Source organism: Pavona decussata, unplaced genomic scaffold (assembly GCF_977016875.1).
Source record: "Pavona decussata unplaced genomic scaffold, jaPavDecu1.1 SCAFFOLD_897, whole genome shotgun sequence".
Lineage (NCBI taxonomy): Eukaryota > Metazoa > Cnidaria > Anthozoa > Scleractinia > Agariciidae > Pavona > Pavona decussata.
This window is the reverse complement of record NW_028145939.1, coordinates 505-23,012: the sequence shown is the minus strand read 5'-3', so window position 1 is coordinate 23,012 and position 22,508 is coordinate 505. Positions and strand designations below refer to the sequence as shown.

The 22,508-nt window shown below is 40.3% G+C and overlaps 1 protein-coding gene and 2 pseudogenes across 1 annotated transcript; 1 reads left to right on the top strand and 2 right to left on the bottom strand.

Annotated features, from left to right (window-relative positions):
* Window positions 1–4,087: 4,087 nt before the first annotated feature.
* LOC146448574 (uncharacterized) lies at window positions 4,088–19,970 on the top strand (the record flags this gene model as incomplete). Its single annotated transcript, XM_085102436.1, has 2 exons — window positions 4,088–4,523; window positions 19,699–19,970. Coding segments are annotated over 2 exons (708 nt in total), but the record flags the coding sequence as incomplete, so codon positions are not given.
* On the bottom strand, window positions 4,839–5,588 carry LOC146448576 (uncharacterized; annotated as a pseudogene).
* LOC146448575 (uncharacterized) lies at window positions 14,024–15,033 on the bottom strand (annotated as a pseudogene).
* Window positions 19,971–22,508: the final 2,538 nt, after the last annotated feature.

Below are 22,508 nucleotides of genomic sequence, written 5' to 3'. Positions count from 1 at the left end.
CATACGTTTACATGTCAAGAGCTTGAAATGAATTAGCCTTGCTTGCGTGTCCACATTAAATAGCAGTCCTGCAATTAAGGGATATAGGTAACGTGACATTAGAAATAACTTAATAACTTCTAATAGGAATGACAGGTACCACCATACAAGGCTAATTTATAATGAACTTTCATAGTGTAATAGTATGACACCCGAAAAGGTTTGATTATAGTTTGTTTTATATACCCCGTTTTACTTTAAAGATTTTAGACATTAATCATCATTTAATGGTCACGTGACCAAAATGTTCCACACTTGAAAGCACGAATCAGTTAAGGTCATCAGGTTTTATAAGACTGCCAAGTTTGACGTTTCTTTGTTCAATCCACGAAATGTTATGATTGTTTTCTGATTTTATGCAAATGAGGCTTTTGGCCATGCCTTAATATGCCTGAGTTTGAATTCGGCGCGCGCTCTGAGCTCAGAACTAAGTCATTAGACCTAGCGTTTCGTTTGGCTTCCTGAAGCAAAGTTCTCCTGAGGACATCATTAATTCTAATGAGGGAAAAAGTCTTCCAAGTGCAGTTCCTGCCTCGTCTAATATGCTTGCTACCAGTAATCCTGTGTTGAGCTAAACGGGTAAATTTTAGTTACTCGGGCTTAGACTAACTAAGGCTTGCATATTTTGGGCTTTGCTTGAGGAGGTGACAGTCTTTGACTTTAAAAAGTAGCTCTTAGGGATGATTTCTAGTCGGGCAAGATGAAATTATCGGGAATTTTTAGCCTGGCCAAAGACTTAGTTTATTTTCTTGTTGAAAACCGCCATATGTGTTCCCCGTTCCAATCTTCTTGTGAACATCCGGGACTTAAAGTTATATGACTATAAACACGAACAAGAAATGGCAAGGATTTTCTCTTCAAAAAGCGTGAGTTTGAAAACTTATTCGATTGTTTTTCGCCTTTATAACCGTAGCGTTGTTAGGCTAGTGATCGATTAGTCCAGAAGTGCGATTTTGGGTCGGATTTCCGGTCTCAATGTCATAAATAATTTCCAGATGTTTGCTCGGCGTGATTCGGATTGTGTCATGGCTCTAGAATGAAGGCGAAAAATCAATTTAAAACGCTGTCTTGCTCCGATTAAGCCGATTCTGTTGTAGAAAGCTAGACTTGAGCGCTAAAAGACCGGGTTTTGGGTGAGATTAACGATGCGTTGGCGCTGTTAATAATTGCTATGTCACACTTTTTTAGTCGGATCACAGGTCATGTTTCATTTTACTCGGATGTCAATGTCACGTATAATTCCAAAGAAAAGCCCCTCTTTTCTCTTGCATAGTATTTCCTGACCTTACTTTCTTGTGATGAACCGTAACTGGAGTATTGTTAATGACTAGCATATTCCTTCAGCTTAGAAAGTCTGAAAATGTGCGCAATTTCTGTAGCCACCTTTTCGAAAATCAGCTCAGAAAGCTCAATGGTATAAGTCAAATGAGTTCAATGAGCTTGAACAAATGATAATATGGTGCATATGTTATAGCCTTGCTTGTCTAAATCTCATTTTTTTGGTCAAGCAATATAACTGATGTTAACAGACGGCCTTGAAGCCCGAACGTAGCCTGTCATTTCAGGATATGTTGTATTTAAGAAAACCTGTTAGCCTTTGTATTATGTCACTCATTAAGGACACGATTTCTAGCCCAAAAATACAACTCTTGAAAGCACCGTTTCTTGTTCATTTGATTGCTACGGATCATTCTGAAGTGATTTATGATGCAAAGCAGAATATCAATCCTTTCTGGGAAATTCGAGCCTATACCCTTGTGCTAATAAGCTCAATGGTATAAGTCAAATGAGTTCAATGAGCTTGAACAAATGAAAATATGGTGCATATGTTATAGCCCTGCTTGTCTAAATCTAATTTTTTTGGTCAAGCAATGTAACTGATGTTAACAGACGGCCTTGAAGCCCGAACGTAGCCTGTCATTTCAGGATATGTTGTATCTAAGAAAACCTGTTAGCCTTTGTATTATGTCACTCATTAAGGACACGATTTCTAGCCCAAAAATACAACTCTTGAAAGCACCGTTTCTTGTTGAAACCGTTTTTAATTTCGTTAACTGATTTAATTTCGATAAGTAAACATAGACCGCAAATATTGCGAGGCAAGGCCATTTAGAGATTTATAAACCATAGTCACTGTTTTAATTTTCCGATATATACATAGAAAGAGATAAGATATAAAGAGATCATCAGCACTGGTATCATAAGGAGAATAGGTAAAAAATACTGGCGGCGCGATTTTGAAGTTTCTGAGTTGAAAGGGATTTGTTACAATTCCCCCAAACAACGCTGCAGTAATCAAAATTAGGTTGTACTAAAGCGTTACATATAGTTAAAAGCACTTCAAATTATACGGAAGGCCGACTTCCCTTCAAGATATCAATGCCAAAAGCAATCTTTCTAGCGATTTTATAAGTTATGGACATTGCAGGATAATTTCTCATCCACATAAACACCAAATCAGTTAAAGAAGGAAGGAGATTACTGAGCAACTGATCACGTAATTTTCTTAAGATCATCATCCTAAACCCATTTACACGGCGATTCGTTGGTGATTTCTTAAAGAAATGCATATAAGGGTTAATTTGGGAACAGAAATTAAAACAACTTAGGAAATGTGTGAAAATGTAGTTCAGCCAGGATTTGTTCTTGGGTCTCCAGGTTACCTGGAGGATGCCCTAACCTTTCGGCCACTGAACCAACCACGCTGGCAACACGGCTTATAGTGGCTAGCTCCTGGGAGACATTTCAAGACATTTCTGCAATCAGGATCACCTCACTTCTCCCTTGGTAGATCGGTGATGCACAGCCGAATCTCTGAGAGGAAATAAATTTCTAGTCAGTAAGGGAAGGGAGGGGATTATAAACAACTGATTGCCTCATTTTCTTACGATCACCATCCTATTCCCCTTTGGATGGCGAATCACTAAGGATTTCTTAAAGAAAAACATATAGCAATTAATTTGGCCGAGTGGTTAAGGCATCCGACCGATAATCTGGAGACCCAGTTTCAATTCCTGGCTGAACCACATTCTCACTCATTTACCTAATTGTGTTGATTTTTGTTTCCAAATTAAATGTTGATGCTACCATGGCAACCAATTTTTGACAGGACTGGAGTTTTTCCAGAAAATAGAAAATTAATTTTTGCTATTAAGAAAAGACAAATTTCTTCCCCTAATGTTTTAACGTTTTTAGCTCATATTAGTGCGCTTTTATTGGTTTTGATTTCTATTCGTTCAATTTGCTATTTGGCAATCAAGACTTTATTACCACGTGATATGACGCCATCGCTTCGCGTTTGGACCTCAAAGAAGACATTTACATCTTTGGACATAATATCTATCCTCCAAGTCTCATTGCCATAGCTTCTATACTCGCGAAGTTATAGAAGGGTGACTTACCCCCCACCCCCCCCCTCCTCGTCCCTGTCCAAGAAGACAAAAAGAATCAAAGTCCCCCCAACAACTCCCTGCATATCGACTCGTTTGTCTTCCTCGCTTTAGCCCCATTCTCTCTCAAACGTCTATAAAACGCAGAACGATTTCGCTTTGAATTCGACGAGCTCTGCGCTTAGAACAAATTCATTAGAACTAGCTTAATGTTTGGCTTCTAGGAGCAAATTTTTCCTGAGGACATCATTAAGTCTAGAGAGGGAAAAAGTCTTATGAGATACAGCTTCTGCCTCGTCGAATATCCTCCCTGCAGTATTTTCCTCCCTGCACGTAGACCAAAACGAGTTTTTGAACTTTTCTTTGCTATTTTTTCAATGTTCTGTTGTTTCTTTTATACTTTTTTTTAGAAATGTTTCGTCAACTACAGTTAGGTTTAGTTTTCTAGAAAATGGAAAGTCCAAAACGGCAGACTAACATCGTGGTCACGCAAGAAAGTGGCATTATCAACATGAACTTTTGAGCACCTTATGTTGTAAAGAACAAAATAGGCTATCTACCGATAAGAAGAAGAGGTTAAAATATTGTAAACTAGCAAAAGGAAAACGGACGCTCAAGTACTCACTTTAGTATCTTATTTTTTCTTATTTTTTCAACAGAATAAATCCTGGTGAAAGCTTTTTTGATATTCTTCCACCCCACATAAGTGATACAAAAGCAAACTACGCATTGACTTGTTCCTGTGAGATAGAAAACTCAGCCGGCGATAGAGATGAACTTTGCAAGTTCAATCTGAAAATCCCCACTTTCTTGAGAGCCAATCTTACTACATTCGACTTGTGTGATCGGAAAAAAAAGAGAGACGTTCACTACTCAGACGACTTAACTGACAATGATTATGAGTTGTTTAAGAAAACACACGGACCTGGATATCAAGAACGATTGAGAAGAGCACTACCTAATCCTGTTGTCTCATTGGCAAATGCCACCCGCTATTGCTCCGAGAAAATAGCAGACGCAAAAGTCGGAAAGCTCTGTAGTAAAGTTGGCGTTGATGTATCAGCATTGGCGGATAGTTGTGCACTTGATATTTCAGTAAGTGGACTGTATATTATACACTTAATGACTGGTCCCGAGGAAAAACAGTTAGTTTTGTTTCCAGAGACGAATTCGAGGGAAACATCAGGACTCGTGGGAAAACAAAGTTAATTAGTTTCCCGAGGGACCAGACATTTATTGCTTTGTTATATATTTGGACTTTCCCTTCAACAATCACAGCAAAACAAACAAACAAACAAACAAAAAAACCACTATGAGAAAACAACTTCTTTATTCACATACACCTTCATTTTTCACAAAGTACCTGAAAAAGAAGAATATGCTTTTATAACCTCAATGACGAACACAAAATCATTTTGAATTGTAAAAATTGATGGTAGAATTTACTCCAGAAAATGCTCTTAAGTTAATAATTTCTGTTTCCTGGATACGAGATACGAAATTCTGTATAGTAACAGAGGACTTTGGCACTGTTTTTCTGCCAAGAAAATTTGCACCTCTTTGCTCATGCATCGCCACAATTTCAGTGGTAGTTGATTTGAGATTTTTTAACAGAACAGGGACTACTGAGGGCATGAGGGATTTCTTTCTGCTTAGGCTCCGAAAGGCTCTTCGAGTAAGAGCGAATGCTGCTCTCAGATTTGTGTCCCGAAACACGTGTTATGAGGCGAGCTTTAAAATTGTACTCGATACAGCGGTTGCCCTAATACAGTGATTAGTGTAGTTTTTAGAAAGTTTCAATTGTTTAGAAGTTGAGCTCATGAAATTTCGTAGCGTATTTTTCCCAAGAGGCACATTACAATAACAGGTTTCATCAGTTTCACTAAAAATTTCCCTCGCCCCCGGCCTTTAGCACAGGCATGACAATGCTGGATTTAGCTTAGAAAGATAAAGTTCAAAAGTTTTTCCGGGAGAGTAGAGACTCTCAGGTCTTTCGTAAATACGTCCTTTCCCTGGAGAATCATCTGGTTTTTCGTTTCCACTGTGGTTTTTTTTGTCCATTTCGTCAAGAACTTGATACACAAACCTTTTCTCAGCTGCATCAAGTTTGTTAGCGCAGTTCTGTCGCGCGAGTAGCGCGCGCGTTCCTTTTTTTTCCATAAGGCTTTAGGGTCAGTGACAGTATGCATGTGCTCAAACGAAAACGTGTGTGTTCAGAAGCAAGGATTTGTTTTTTAAGCGTATCTACCGTTTTGACGTTTTTTTTCACCAGACAAACACAGAATTTTTGAAACCGTATACCGTATACCGTCCATTCAACGCAACGAAAGTTGTACATACATACATACATACATACATACATACATACATACATACATACATACATACATACATACATACATACATACATACATACATACATACGTACGTACGTACGTACGTACGTACGTACGTACGTACGTACGTACGTACGTACGTACATACATACATACATAAACTTTATTTAGACACGGTAAAAACATCAGTTACAAGATAAAAAATAAAATTAAAACTGATTTACATGTTTGCCGTGTAGGAGTACAAGGACGACAATTGGCGATCTATCCCATTTATAAAATTAGTAAAAGATCTAATGGCTCTGACGTTAGATGGAAGACTGTTCCACAAATGTGCCCCACTGTAGCAGAAACTACGTTTCAAAAAATCGGTACGAGGCTTAGGCAGAGCCAATTTGTTGTCACTATTTCTAAGTCCATAGTCCGTGCTGAAGGGCTTAAATAGACCTTTCAGGTACTCCGGAGACTGATCATTTAAAGTTTTAAACATGATTTTCAATTTTTGCTTCTTCCTTCTGGTAAATAGATTATCCCATCCCAGCTTACCGCGTAGGGCGGTAGCGCTAGAATAGTAATCTGACTTTGTTATGACCCGAATGGCGCGATTTTGTAGTTTTTGTAATTTGTCAGCTAATTCGTTGCTGAGACCGTCCCACACAGGACAGCAATAATCAAAATATGGTTCAATAAGGGCTCTATATAGTAATATTGCTGTATCGTCGCAAATGAACGGCCTAACTCTTTTAAGTGCACTTATGCCAGAGGAGATAATCTTGGCAGTCTCATTAACATGTTTGGACCACCAAAGATTTTGATCGATGTAAAGTCCTAAGGATTTGGTGTTGGGCACTCTATCAATTTCGTGACCTACAATATGTACAGTAAGTGAATGGCCAATTGTAGTACTAGCAAGTCTCTGCCGTGAGGCTATTAACATTAATTCCGTTTTGGCAATATTCAGGCTGAGCTTATTTACATTGAGCCATTCATGAAGGTTAGCTAGTTCAGTGTTTAGTACTGATTCAAGCTCTGGTAAGCTGCTGGCGGCAATGCTGATACTTGTATCGTCGACGTACATTCGTGGTAACGCCTTACTTAGACACAGTTCGGCAAGTCGTTATTATAGATCAGGAAAAGAAGTGGGCCAATGAGGCTTCCCTGTGGGACACCACAGGTAACAGCACGTGCACCAGACAGCTATACCGACTTATACGCGTTTCTTATCTGTGTATTAAAGACATCGTAAAATTCATCTGTGCACCTACATTCGTTTCAAAAATTCTACATTTCATCGTACTATGGATTTATCTGGCTGATATTGGAGGAAACAGACCGTGAATGTACGCGAATTTGTGGCTTTACATCTTGCTGTGTGGATTCGTAAAGAAATCAAGTATGGCCGACAAGTTGAGTCGGGCCCAGTCCACCGCGAACGTAGGCACTGCGGAAAATATGGATGAACTTCCGGACAAGCGAGAACGAAAGCGAACCGAAAAGGGACAGGAAGAGTATCTCGGGCTTCTCAAGAAGAATCAAACATCTGCCATTTCAGCTGTTTCTAAGAAAAGGAGCACATTAACATATCTAATGGGAGATGAGGATAATTTGCATCTTGTGAAATCTGAACTCATCCTACTTAACATGTTGTTTAGTCAATACCAAGAGGCATACGAGCGCCACTATCAAGAGTTAAGTTCAGAAGATGAACAGTGTACTGAAAGCTCTCGGCATGAAGCTAAGGAGAATTCTGTCTTGGAATTCAGGAGACAAGTCATTGATTGGATTAGCCTTGTTGAACAACGCTTGACAGATCAGCTTGATCATCTTTCAGACAAGGAATCTGTATCATCCAAATCATCAAAGGGCACTAGTCGATCAAAGTCATCGAGAACATCTGCACGAGAAAAAAAAGAAAGTAAGAGTAGCTGAATTGCTAGCTGAGAAAACAAAGTTAGAAAGTAAACAAGCCCTTCGTGCAGCGGATGAAGTACTAAGGCTCGAGACTGAAACAGTTAAGGCAAAAGCAAGAGAAAGGGTGTATGCTGATTTAGAATTAGAAGAGAACCCAGACAATGTAGAAAGTAAAGAAGCAATGAACACACTGTCTGAAGGAATTTAGCCAAAAACAAGCACACCGAATGCACCTGTTTCCAAACCGGATCCAATCACACCGAAAGCAGTTGTACCCAAACCGGATCCAATCACACCGAAAGCAGTTGTGCCCAAACCGGATCCGACCACACCGAAAACAGTTGTACAACACTGGATCCGCTCACTCCCGAGTCTCACCCAAGTGGCACAATTGCGAAGTACCGGCCCCCAGATAAAAGTACCACGTCAGATCCCAATACACCCTCTACATCGGAGATTCAGGACCGTTCTTTCCAGGAAGTCTTGATAGCTACACATCAACAATTAGCCGCAGCAATGACATTGCCACAGCCTGAAGAGTCAAAGTTCAAGGGGTACCCAATCGAATATCAAACGTTCATCGTGGCATTCACTACACGAATTGAGTCAAAAACAGTAAGCGCAGCGGATAGACTGTATTACCTAATATAATAATAATAATAATAATAATAATAATAATAATAATAATAATAATAATAATAATAATAATAATAATAACATTTCTAATGCGCAAATTTCATGAAATGTTCAAATGCGCATGACAAGATTAAAAACGGAATAAAAATGCTAAAAAGCTAAAATTACAATCATCAATAAACTTACAATGATTAGAAAAATAATCACAATTAAAAGTAAACTCACAATAATAAAAACAACTATGATAAAAATGCGTGACGGAACAGGTAAGTTTTTAGCTTGGCTTTAAAAGTACTAACTGTGGTGGCGCTTCTTATGTCAAATGGTAGCGCATTCCAAAGTTTCAGTGCAGCACAGGTAAAAGAACGGTCACCAAGTGTAGCTTTTGATTTAAAACGCGGATAACTAAGTAAAAGCCTTTCGCTAGAATTCCTTAGATTATATATGGATGGGAGCCTAAGAGAAATAAGGGACGATAAATAACTAGGCGCTAAAAAATTAAGAATCTTAAAAGTAATTAAAAGTATTTTAAACTCGATTCTGTATCTAATCGGTAACCAGTGTAATTCATAAATAAGAGGCGTTACATGGCAAAATTTCTGTTCTTTAAAAATCAGTCTGGCGCAAGTATTCTGTACTCGGTGCAGTTTGGACGGTGAACCAAGGGAGCTTGTCAACGGAACGTTGCACATGAACCCTAGTGAAGATTTCTTGCGAAAGAGTATGGTGATCCATTTAAGGTAACAATGGCTTATGTGAGCAAAGCCCTCCGCTGGTCACCGATTCAAAGGGACGATGCTCTAACTTTAAAACGGTTCTCATTCTTTCTGACGAGATGCAAGAACGCCATGATGAATGTGTCTCATATGACGGAGCTGAATCACCCCACGAATATGCAGACAATTGCCCGAAAGCTTCCGCCTCACCTACCGTCAAGGTGGCGTGACCGAGTTGTCAAATTAAAAGAGAAAGGAAGGGTAGGTGATTTCAAGGATATCACAGAATTTGTTGAATCAGCTGCTGAATCAGCTAACGATCCCATTTATGGCAGCCAAGCCCTGAACAAGAGTGAACAAAAGCACAAAGCTAGTAGTATCAGAGATAGTACCAAGAGAACACAACTACCAAATCAAAGATGCAGCAGTTTCGCAACAAATGTCAACGCACCTCCTGCATCAGTATCCTTGAGGAACACTAAATGTTGTGACTCTAACATAGGAAGCTGTCTATTATGTAACAAGCCTTATGACTTGGACGACTGTGATGACTTCCGAAAGCGGACAATAGAAGAGAAAAGGTCATTCCTCGGAGACAGGAAGCTCTGTTATGCTTGTTATGGTACCAATCACGTGTCAAGGAACTGTTTGAAAAAACGAACTTGTCAGAAATGTGGAAAACGACGCCCCACGGCACTCCACATGGATGATTTCAAGCCAACTAAGAAAGATGGAAACAGTGAGACCGACAGTTCCAACGTCAAGCCCACCACTCTGGTGGAAAACGGATGTGTTGATATATCTGAGACTGTGTGCAATGCGACTATCAACAAGGAAACTGTTGTCTTACATGCTTTTCTCCCCAACAAAATAAGGAGGAAAGGCAACGCTAAATCAGTCACCACGTATGCATTCTATGACGGTGGTAGCAGAGGCTGTTTTGTAACCGAAAACATTAGGAGACTGATAGGTGAAGAAGGCGTTGAGACAGTTCTTCAACTTGGAACAATGCACGGTCATAGCCGAGTCAAAACCACCGTTCTAGCTGACTTTGTTGTCACAGACTTAGATGACAATAATCCCATTGAGTTGCCCCGTACCTTATCGTGTGATGAGATTTCATCAGGCCATCATCAAATTCCAACACCTGAACTCCTAAGTCGCTGAGATCATCTTTCAGAGGTTGCTTAGGAAATCCCTGCACATCGGCCTGACCTTGAAAAAGGTTTATTAATAGGCAGCAATTGTCCGGTTGCCCTGGAACCATTAGAAGTGATACCCAGCCATGGTGACGACCCTTTCGCTCTCCGCCTCCATCACGGCTGGACCGTCAGGGGCCCCCTCGCAAGTTGAAACTGATAAAAGTTGCAGTACGATTACCGTTAACCGCATCACTGCAGGGGAAGTCGAATTTAACAAGGAGATCATCGCGCCCGGGTCGTTGCTGAGTATATTTGAAATGGACTTTAACGAACACACTGTAAGCAAAGTCCCAGATGAATGTGGATACTCACAAGAAGACAGGACGCTTTTGGACATGTTAGAAAAAGGCGTCCGCAACGTTAACGGACATTATGAGATCCCGCTCCCCTTCTGAGCACAGGACATCACCAGGCCCAACAACAAAGAACAAAGAGATGAGATGCAAAGTACCATACTGACTACACTTAATTTGTCAACGATGTTATCGCCAAAGGCTACGCCCAAAAGGTCCCAAACGAGTCAGGCGCACCAAGGCCCGGCAAAGTATGGTATCTTTTCTACCATGGGATTGATCATCCCAAAAAACCGGACAGAATACGCATAGTATTTGATTGCAGTGCGAGTTTCAATGGAGTGTCCCTCAATGACCAGTTTCTCCAAGGTCTTGACCTCACGAATTCCTTGGCAGGAGTATTAATCAGGTTTCGTGAACACCCCGTCGCCTTCTTAGGAGATGTGGAAGCTATGTTCCATCAGGTTAGAGTACCGCCTAAACAGTGCGACTTCCTCCGCTTCTTATGGTGGTCAAATGGTAACCTAGACGCTCCATTGGAGGAATACAGGATGGTGGTGCACCTCTTCGGCGCAGTATTCTCACCGAGCATTGCCAATTTTGCATTGAAGAAGACTGCGAGTGATAACGAGGAAGAAAATGGCACCATTGTTGCTAACACTTTGAGAAAGAATTTCTATGTTGATGACTGTTTACGGTCCGTGGACACCAAGAACACTGCTGGAAAGTTGATCAAGGATCTCAGCAGAGCATGTCAGAAGGGTGGATTCCACCTTGCAAAGTTTACGTGCAATTGCCGTGGTGTTTTGGAGCAGATTCCAGAAGAAGAGAGGTCAAAGGAAACTAAGGCTCTGGACCTCCATCGTGACATTCTCCCTATTGAACGTGCCCTCGGGGTACAATGGTGTGTACAGTCGGACAGTTTTGGATTTCGAATAATCCTTAACAACAAACCGGTAACAAGACGAGGAATTCTGTCAACCGTGTCATCGATCTATGATCCTTTAGGCTTTATCGCCCCATTGACACTGGTAGCTAAACAGATCTTACAAGAGTTATGTCGCAGCAAGAGTCTTGGCTGGGACGATAATATTCCAGAAGAATATCGGAACCAATGGATCAAGTGGCGGAACGAACTCCCAACGCTTGAATTGTTTCATGTTGACCGTTGTCTGAAACCACGGGACTTTGGACCGATTGTTTCAAGGCAGCTTCACCTGTTCTCCGATGCCAGTACCGTAGGCTATGAATGCTCCGGCTACCTTTGCCTTTGAAGATGATGCAAACCGTACCCATTGTTCCTTCTTGATAGACAAGGTCCCTCTCGCACCAGTCAAGACATTAACAGTTCCCTGATTAGAGCTCACCGCAGCTACCGTCTCTGTCCGCGTAGGACAAATGTTGATAGAAGATTTGGAGACCAAGCCTGATGTCACCTTCTATCATACGGATTCAACCAAAGTGCTCCGATACATTGGAAACGAACAGAGGAGATTTCAAGTCTTTGTCTCCAACCGTGTCCAGTTGATCAGAGACTTTACCAGTCCTCACCAGTGGAGATATGTGGACACTCTTAACAATCCTGCTGATGATGCCTCCAGAGGAATGAAAGAAACACCGCCCCTACAGCATTCGCGCTGGATAAAAGGACCAGAGTTCCTATGGAAACCAGTATCGGAATGGCTGCAACAGCATTTTCTCATTGGCGAAATCCCTGAGGATGATCCAGAGATTAAGAAGGTGGTCGTTGCCGGAACAGTGGTAACCGAAGACTCGACCACTAGCGTAGACAAGCTAATTGAATACCATTCATATTGGTATCGCCTGAAATTGTCAGTGGCTGTATTTCTACGCATTAAAGCAACGTTCCTGAGAAGAACGCAAGATCGGAAGAAGACAGAAGTTACCCAGACTGACCTAGTTCCACTGCGACGTCCAGAGAGTGTGAAGCAACGGAAAGCCGAAACGAAACACGTGGATCATTGCAACATACCGCTCTCAGTGCAAGAGTTAAACGAAGCCGAAATTGCCATCATCCAGTTTGTATAGTCCCAAGTATTCAGCAAAGAGCTAGACATCCTTTACCGGGCCAATGGTGACGGCGAGCCAGATTTAGGGGCTGGGAGAAACAGAATAAAGTGAAGTTTAAGAAGATTGGTTCCCTGCACCGTTTAAATCCGTTCGTCAGGGAAGACGTTCTTTGTGTCGGCGGTCGCCTTAGCCAAGCAGACCTCTCAGAGGAAGCGAAACACCCTGTCATATTACCTCGTAAGAATCATGTCACCACACTCATCATTCAACAAACCCATGAGAACTTGGGATATGCTGGGCGTGGTCACACGCTAGCTAGATTGAGAGAAAAGTACTGGGTACTTGGCGTCAATGCTGCTGTCCGCCATCAAATTACGAAATGTGTTACCTGTCGCCGGAGCCGTGCTCCCGTAACCGAGAAAAATATGGCCGAATTCCCAAAGGGTCGCCTAACACCATCCCCACCGCTCACATTCACGGTCGTCGACTTCTTCGGCCCATATCTGATCAAAGAAGGACGCAAGGAGCTGAAACGCTATGGTTGTCTGTTTACCTGTTTAGTAAGCAGAGCGATACACATCGAGACAGCAAATTCACTCGAAACGGACTCTTTCATTTAAGCCCTTAGGCGTTTCATTGCCCGCCGTGGACCAGTTCGTGAGATCCGAAGTAACAATAAAACAAATTTCATCGGCGCCAACACGGAATTACGAGAAGCAAGGAAGTAGACAACGATCAAGTCAGGAATAAGTTACGCCAAGAAGGCACCGATTGGATCTTCAATCCCCCATCGGCAAGCCACGTAGGCGGCGTCTGGGAACGTCAGATCTGGACCACCAAGAAAGTACTCACCGTCATACTACATAAGCATGGCACCCGTTTCGATGATGAATCCTTTAGAACATTGCTCTGCGAGGTCGAAGCCATTGTAAATTCCAGACCTTTAACACTTGCTTCCAGCGATCCAGATGATCTCAACCCCTTATCACTAAGTCAACTTCTAACGATGAAGACGAGCATCATACTTTCCCCACCTGGAAAGTTCCAACGAAACGACGTGTACATGAGAAAACGCTGGCGCAGAGTGCAATATCTCACCAACCTGTTTTGGTCGTGCTGGAAACGAGAATACCTTGTGAACCTGCAAGAACGGCGCAAATGGAACCGACCAGTGCAAAATCTGACCGTTGGCGATGTTGTTCTCGTCAAAGATGAACATTCACCAAGAAACGCGTGGTCCATGGGCCGTGTTATCATGACGGAACCAGACAAAGAGGGACTGGTGCGAAGTGTCCTGTTGAAGACCCAAACTTCAGAACTACGCCGTCCCGTTAACAAGCTTGTCCTCCTGCTGTCAAACGAAGATCAAACGAGTGCCGAGGACGAATGCTGAGAAGGAGTGCTAAGCTGAATGCTGAACCAAAGAGAGAACATTGCTAACTGTTACAATTTCAAGTTAATTTAACATTTAAAGGACCTTAATCTTTATTGTGTTATGTTAAGCAACGTCGGTATCGTTCCTTAAAGGGCCGGGGATGTTAGTGCAGTTCTGTTGCGCGAGTAGCGCGCGCGTTCCTTTTTTCCCATAAGGCTTAAGGGCCAGTGACAGTGAGCATGTGGTTAAACGAAAACGTGTGTGTTCAGAAGCAAGGATTTGTTTTTAAAGCATATCTACCGTTTTGACGTTTTTATCACCGGACAAACACAGAATGTTTGAAACCGTATACCGTGTACCGTCCATTCAACGCAACGAAAGTTATACCGACTTATACGTGTTTCTTATCTGTGTATTAAAGACATTGTAAAATTCATCTGTGCACCTACAAAGTTGCACGGCGAATGATTCTTTTGTGAGTAGTCGTAAATTTTCTGTTCCACAGCAAATTAGGTGGAACATTATATTAAAGCACACCACTTGTTGGAGGGATTTAGGACCTGGAGAAGATGGTTTGTAGGAGGTTTGGATCTTTTCTAGATCTTCCTTTGATATTGGACTGTTGATGATCAACTTTACCAAGTCCTTGCCACTTCAACTCGACATCTGCTTCTTTAAAGACTTAGTTTGATTTGGAAAATTCGACATCACTTATTATGTCAAATTCCCTTGTTAGGAGAAAGTGTCTTTAAAGACCAAATCGTATTCCGATCAAAGCAGATTTTTTGTAGCTGCCTCCGTTCTTTTTCTTGGCGTTCGGCCAGAAATTCGCTAGAAGTTCATTCAGTTCTTTCTTCGGAATCTTCTCCAGTGATTCTGTATTTTTCACCGGCTCTTCTTCAGGTTTAACTTCATTGCAGTATGCCAGGAATGTAACAACAGCGTTCTTGGTAGCTTTTCTTTTATTTTGCGAATCTTTCCCTTGTATTAGATGCTGTATCGCGATTCCCTTATTGTTCTGTCTTATGCGAGAGACCTCAATATCACGCAGTATTGCCGTGCCACTTATGTGGTCTGTAAATGGTTCCAAAATTGTAATTGACATTGCGACACTGAGCTGAGATTGTTCAGGTATGCATCAAATTCGAAATTTTCTGTCAAAAAACTAGCCTGTGACTGGTCAAAACTGACTGTGACTGGCGTCGCTATATTCAAATAGCTTTCCAAACTTTTATTTAGAGTTAATTGAACTTTCAGTTTACTGATTGAAAACGGACTTCAGTGCTCTCATTCCAACAGTTTTCTTCAAATTCCGTCTTCAATGGAGATCTTGATTACAAATGGTATGTTTATACAATACTTTTCAATTCACTTTACTGACAAGCTGCAATTGAAATAGCGGTTATGCGTTGATTAAATTTTCAAAACTTCAAAACAAACCTCAAAAACAATCACGCGTTTCCAATTAAAATGATTCTGATTGTCTTAAACTTAAGTCTTGTAAATTCATTTTCCATTAACAGAGGCAATGTCACTTTAACAACGGTTAACAAAGTCATGAAATGGAAAATCACATGCCATTTGGGAAATTAATGTTAATCTGGCAAGAATTCAGTGGCACAATTGAAAGGATTGGAGAACAACTGCGCTCGTAGTGTTTATAATTGTGGCCGTACTGTTGTAGACAGCTGTAGAGCATCTTCCCGGTTCTACCAGTCGATCAAACTTTTCCTTCTGCGTTTGGTAGGAGTAATGGCTTTAGGAGTGGATGGAGTTAGAGTTGGCGTGCCCAGTGAGTTTAGAGATTGTCAGTGGATCAAAATGACCTGGAAGACTTTAAATAGCTGTTCATATAGCTAGTCCATCTATATTCGGGGGAAGGTTCTTATACCCGGTGTCTCTGGGGTTATCAAAGGGCTGCAAATAAAATTTGTCGATACCCTCTGGTCTGTGGCTTAAATACTTCTTCAACACAAGGTAGGGATCTCTCTCACCACCGTATCCTTCAAATATTTTGTTGTTGTACTTCCGTGGGTTGTCTGTTTTTCCGGATCTCGTTTTTGTAGAACGCTCTTCGTATTCACAGAAGTTTCCTCGGATTTGAGGTCCTGAAACTTACAGTTCAAGTGTTCTTGTCGGCCTCTGATGACTAACAATCTGGTATTGTTCCATCATATGAGATGTAATAAGTGTACATGTCGCCGAGTTTTCAAACCAATACTACTACTTGTCCACAGCTTCTCTATGTGACTTTCATCTAACGAATCCGCCCTGTTAGGAAGGTTACATTTTCCTCCGGCCTTTAGTTTCTTTCTTTTTGAAGCGAGCTTCTTCTTAACATTTTCGTCCTCTCCGATGTCGAAAGATTCGCCGTCTTTTCTTTTGAGGAAAAAATCTCCTTAACTCCGTTTCGGTAAGTGCCCAGGGTGGACGGCTCGTTTTCTTCGCCAATCCTATCTTTTCTCGTATCTCGTATTTGTAGAAAAAAGTGCTTCAGCAGGACGAAAGGGTTTGTTTTGTTGATGCATGTCAACTCCAGTGTCTGGCTATATCGATTGTTGTACCACGGTTGAACACGACGAACAGCACTCTCAATTCCTTTGACAGTGTTCTTCGCGTCCTGCTTTTTCTGGAACTCTTCAATCCCCTCGTCGTCTAAGATTGTAATACTACTTCTTTTTCTTACTCGGCTCAGGTTGGGGCCCAGTTTCGTTAGTTTTTTACTCGGCGACTCTCCGGTTTCAGTTTTGGCATCGATGTTCTCAAGCAACTCTTTGAAAAAAAGTACCGCAAATGTCAAAATTGGGCATTTCGCCCAATTCATCACCACAGGAAACGTTATGGCACCTCGACAACTCTTTCATTGAATTTCAACGATTTTTCTATTTAAATTAAACAATTTAAGACACGAAAAATTACGCAATTGCTGGCAAAAAACAAGCAGTGTTCTTAGACCCGCCTCAGTCAATCAAGCTGACGTAAGCCCGTGCTGAAGACCACCTTTTAGTCATGCACTGATCACGTGCTGTTGTATCCGGCGCAGGCAACAACTGCAGAATTGTATCTGGGTCGTGAAACATCTTAATTTGATCAGGGGCACGCGACAAAGAATGAACCAGTCACAGTGCTCTTTTTTTTTTTTGAGCGAGAGTCTAAGTATATATCAATTTACTTTAGAACGGTACCTCCTGTTGCTATTGTGCGCACGCTCCGCGCATCTCCGGATGGTCGGAAAAACCCAGGTTTCCTATGTACGGCGCCTTCAAATATAGGGATACTTATAGATAGGCTTATAGCTATGCGCAGAAAGCAGATGTTAGCAAGGGTAATTGCAATTCAAAAGAAAATGGGCGTGTAACCGCCCATTTTTTGAGCTATTTTAGCTTCTTATTTCCACTCGCAACCTTGCCGCGATCCTTGCCGTGCCTTAATAGACCAAACAAAGCTTAATCTGGATAGGTTAACTGTTGTTTTATCAATTTATTTTTTGAAAGTTGAGACATTTTTTTTTAAATAAACATTTTTCGGATAAAACTTAATTTATCCATCTTCAGTGCAGGACCTGCTAGTAGGTGTGAAATAAAAATACGAAGTGCACAATATAGCTAATTACAACGTTTACCTTTAAAACTTCAAAAAACATTGTAACTTCCATTGCCGAACTAGGAGCGTTTAAGGCGCGCGCTGCATAGAGCAACATGGGTAAGAAAATATGGTAACCCATTGATGCGAGAAACTTTGTTTTTGGTTATGACATCACTGTCCGTTTAACCGCACCACAGTCGGTACTGTTGTGAAGCTAATGTAAGGGAGTGTTTTCGACTTTTCTTTTAGAATACAGCTTGTGTTTCCTTTCGATAGTTTTGATGGATATTTTCCAGGTTATTTAACATTTTCCTGTTATTCAAAGATTAGAGTTAACAGCTGTGCTGTGGATAGGTTTGCCTACTTCCTTTAACCTTGGCTTGGGCCTCCTCGAAGGTTGAAATCAAGGCAAAACACTTAAGGATTTTATCAGCCTGATTGGGTTCCCTTTCTATCTATTTTCTTAGAACAGTTGCGTTGTTCTTTCCTGTAAGTGTATTTTTGCGACACCAATTCTTATCTCTGGCTAGGACCACCTAGCCTTTGTTGAATTACAGTCCTAAACATGTTTACAGCATACTATAAAATAAGGCGTGATTTGAGTGATACTCGTAGAGAAAAAGTAGTAGAGATGTAGAATTGAGTAGAATAGTCTAAGGTGACTTGTAGAGTAGACGTAGAAAAGAACTGAATAATTGTAAAACTGTCGTCAAGTTGTAGTGAAGAACAAGTTCCTTTAAGGATGAAGAAGAGCTACCTCAAAGATTCCTGGTGTCTCTCTGCTGAGTCAAGCGAGTGTCTTACAGTACGCAGCACCACAGGAAAAGCAATGCGAATGGCACAGAACATTGTTAGTGCATATGGGCCAAACTTCTCAGAAGCAATAGAAATTAAAGCGTTAACCGTTACACAGTAGAGCAAGGTATCCTCTTATGTAGAGCTAGTGGTCTAAAAAGACATCAAAACATGGACACTATAGGTAAACATTCAGGACGGGATGGGCTATTTATCGAGTTAAGATAATCCCTGCATAATCAATAAATTGAGCGGAAACATGTAGAAACTCGTTTCACAACGTTTAGTGAGCGAAAAGTTTCATTTCAAGAGGAAAAGTCCAACGTTTCGTCGCGCCCGATCAGACTAAAATTATTTCACGACTATTCCGGTTACCGTGACCGTGGTCACAGATAGAAATATTTTGCCCGACTATGGAGCTAATCAGCTTGTAGGATTTTCAGGATATCGCCCTCCCATGGACAGAAAATCAAAATAGCCTTCTTCATAATTTCTTTCTTTTTTTTTTTTTCTTAAACCCAGTTGGCAATGCAACTCCTAACCAAAAAAAAAAAAAATTATTAATAATAATAATAATAATAATAATAATAATAATAATAATAAAAATAATAATAATAATAATAATAATAATAATAATAATAATAATAATAATAATAATAATAATAATAATAATAATAATAATAATAATAATAAAAAAAAACAATACGCCAATTTAAACCAGCAGAGGTTAAGCTGTTGCGGAGTCTCTGCCTGCATTGTATCATTTGCATTTTTTGTTTTGTTTATGTATATTTATATTAAGTTGGCGAAGCTAATAAAATTAAAATTAAGACTGAGTGTCTCATTTCACATTGGCTTATATGGATAGGTGGAGGTATGGACGGACAGAAAGGATGAGGACATTGTAAGGTTATTACGTTCCTGCGATAAGCAAACTTACATAAATGCTGTTATAAAAAAGATAATAATAATAATAATAATAATAATAATAATATTAATAATAATAATAATAATAATTGTGGAGCTTCGCTTTTAGGCTTAGCTAAAAATATAAATTAAAAATTATTTCCTGCCTGCTGGCTCTACGAATCGAATATTTGTTTCATTAAAGGGATAACAACGGATTTGGAAAGAGCACGGGAATTTTACAAACAAACAAAACAGTAAATGTCAACGAGGCAGAGTCGTCAATGTCTATTTACCTAGTTCTTTGACCTACCTCAGAATCCCAGTGGGAAGTTTTGTGGTCTCAATATCTTAGATAATGAGTTAAAATTGCCATAAAGTATACCACAACAAAAGAGAACGCTAATTTTCAAGTATCTGCACCAGAAATATTCATCTACTTTTCCTATTGCTATCTTAATTCCACTTTTATCCTTATTGATAGCTGAGTGGGGATTTTTCATTTGCAATTGGAAGCGTCGCCATGCTCATGGGTGAATGTGGATATGTAGCTGCAGATAATACGTCCCTCTACAGGAATAAAAGCGCCAGTGAAGGACTAGATGTGTCTAGCATAGCACTTGAAATTGCCGAGAGTTTATGCCCTAATGAGTGCACCTTTAATGGAAAATGTACCAACGGCTCCTGTGTCTGTAACAAAGACTATACTGCAGATGATTGTTCGATATCAATCTTCCAAAAACCAAGTATCTCCAGGTATGTGCAATAATATTTCGAAAAAGCAAGGCCACCAACCAAATTAGAATAATATGGATTATTGGAATCGTCGTATCTCTACTAAAGCTCCCAATCAATTATTTCCCCAATTTTGGCCTACAAATTCATATTTAGCCCTTCGATAAAGCATCAAATTTAAGATAGATAATTCACTATTGCTCTTTGTTGTTGTTGTTTCATTAATTTTGTGTGATGATTTATACAGGTAGAACTGTGAATCCATACTTCAAAGCTTGGTTAATCTCATGCTCACCATTCAAGTTTCCTTCGACCGAATAAAAAACAAACAAACAAAAAAAAGTAAACAAAACAAAAATCAATCTGCATTTTCTCTTATATATAGGTATAGTGTAGTGGTTATCACACCCGACTAGTATGCGGGGGGACGTGGGTTCAAATCCCACTCAGGGCAAATTTCTTTCAAACATTTGTTCGAAAATATGATTATTTGGGGTGTATAGGGTTAGTGGTTCTCTCATATACACGGTAATTATTAATTGAAAATAGCATGTATCCTTCGTAGATCCTCCCTTGTATTCTACTAAGTTGGCCTTGTGTCGTGCATCATTAATTTGATCCTTAGATAGGTTGCAAATGGAGTTATAGGCTTCCACTACCCTGTCACCTTAAAAGAAAAATTCCCCGGGAGGCCCACATCCCCAAACCACGCTAATCACACCTTCGATTGCTGCGTTGCCAGCGTGGTTGTCCGGGTGGTGTAGTGGTTATCACACCCGACTAGTATGCGGGCGGACGTGGGTTCAAATCCCACTCAAGGCGAATTTTCTTTCAAACATTTATTCGAAGAAATATATATCTGTCTGAATTTAAAAGAACATACCCTCAGAAATCTATGATTTTTGTTAACTTTTCTTAACATATAACTTGTTTTTTATTATTATTATTTTATTTCCCATTAAATTTAAGGATGTACGATACAAGAGTCACCAGCAGTCATTTTAAAGACAAAAGCTATTCTTCTCCTTACCCCTCCCCCCCCCTCCCCGAAACTACCCGATGTAGACTCATTTAATTGTTTTGCCCAGCTAGCCCCATTCTCTCTCAAACGTTTATACACGGCACAACGAACTCGCTTTGAATTCGGCGCGCTCTTAGCTGAGAAGAAATTCATTAGCCCTATCGTTTTGTTTGGCTTCCTTAAGCAAAGTTTTCCTGAGGACATCATTAAGTCTAATGAGGGAAAAAGTCTTCCCAGTGCAGTTCCTGCCTCGTCTAATATGCTTGCTACCAGTAGTCCTGTTTTTCAGCTAAACGGATAAACTTTAGTTACTCGGGCTTGGACGAAGGCTGGCATACTTTGGGCTTTGCTTGAGGAGGTGACAGTCTTTGGCTTTAAAAAGTAGCTCTTAGGGATGATTTCTAGTCGGGCAAGATGAAATTATCGGGAGTTTTTAACCTGGCCAAAGACTTAGTTCATTTTCTTGTTGAAAACCGCCATATGTGTTCCCCGTTCCAATCTTTTTGCCAACATCCGGGACTTAAAGTTATATCACTAAACACGAACAAGAAATGGCAAGGATTTTCTCTTCAAAAAGCGTGAGTTTGAAAAGCTATTGGATTATTTTTCGCCGTTATAACTGTAGCGTTGTTAGGCTAGTGATCGATTAGTCGAGAGGTGCGGTTTGGGGTCAGATTTCCGGACTCAATGTCATAAATAATTTCCAGATGTCGTTCGGCGTGATTCGTTTCGATTTGTAAATATAGAAGAGATTCGGAAAATCAATTAAGAACGCTGTCTTGCTCCGATTAAGCCGATTCTGTTGTAGAAAGCTAGACTGGACCGCTAAAAGACCGGGTTTTGGGTGAGATTTAAGATGCGTTGGCGCCGTTAATAATTGCGAAATGTCGCACTTGTTTTGTCAACACATAGGACATGTTTCATGTCAGTTCAAATGTCAGTGCTAGTGTCATGTCCAATTTCAAAGACAAACCTATACCAGGTCTGTAGTATTCTTTGACCTTGCTTTCTTGTGATGAGCCTTAATTAAAGCCATGTTCTGGACTAGCATATTCCATCAGCCTAGAAAGTCTCAAAATGTGGTTAATTTCTGAGGGCATGTTCTTAAAAATCCAGACAGATATTAAAATGAAATAAGTGGAATGATGGAAATATAAGCTTTTCTTGCTAGTCCTGCTTTTGTAAATCACAGTTGTTTTGTCTAGCAATGTAACTGCTGTTAGTAGAAGGGCTTAAAGCCTCAACTTTACAGCTTATTTCAAAATATGATGAATGCAAGGAACTAGTTGGCCCTTGCTTTGTGTCACTCATCAACTGACATGATTTCTTGCCTGAAATATAACTTGTGGAGGCACCATTTCCTCTTTATTTGGTTACTACAGTTTATCTTGAAGTGATTAATGATACAAAGAAGAATATCAAAACGTTCTGAACAATTTGAGCCCAAATACTAATAATATCTGTCTGAATTTAAAAGAACATACCCTCAGAAATCTATGATTTTTGTTAACTTTTCTCAACATATAATTTTTTTTTAT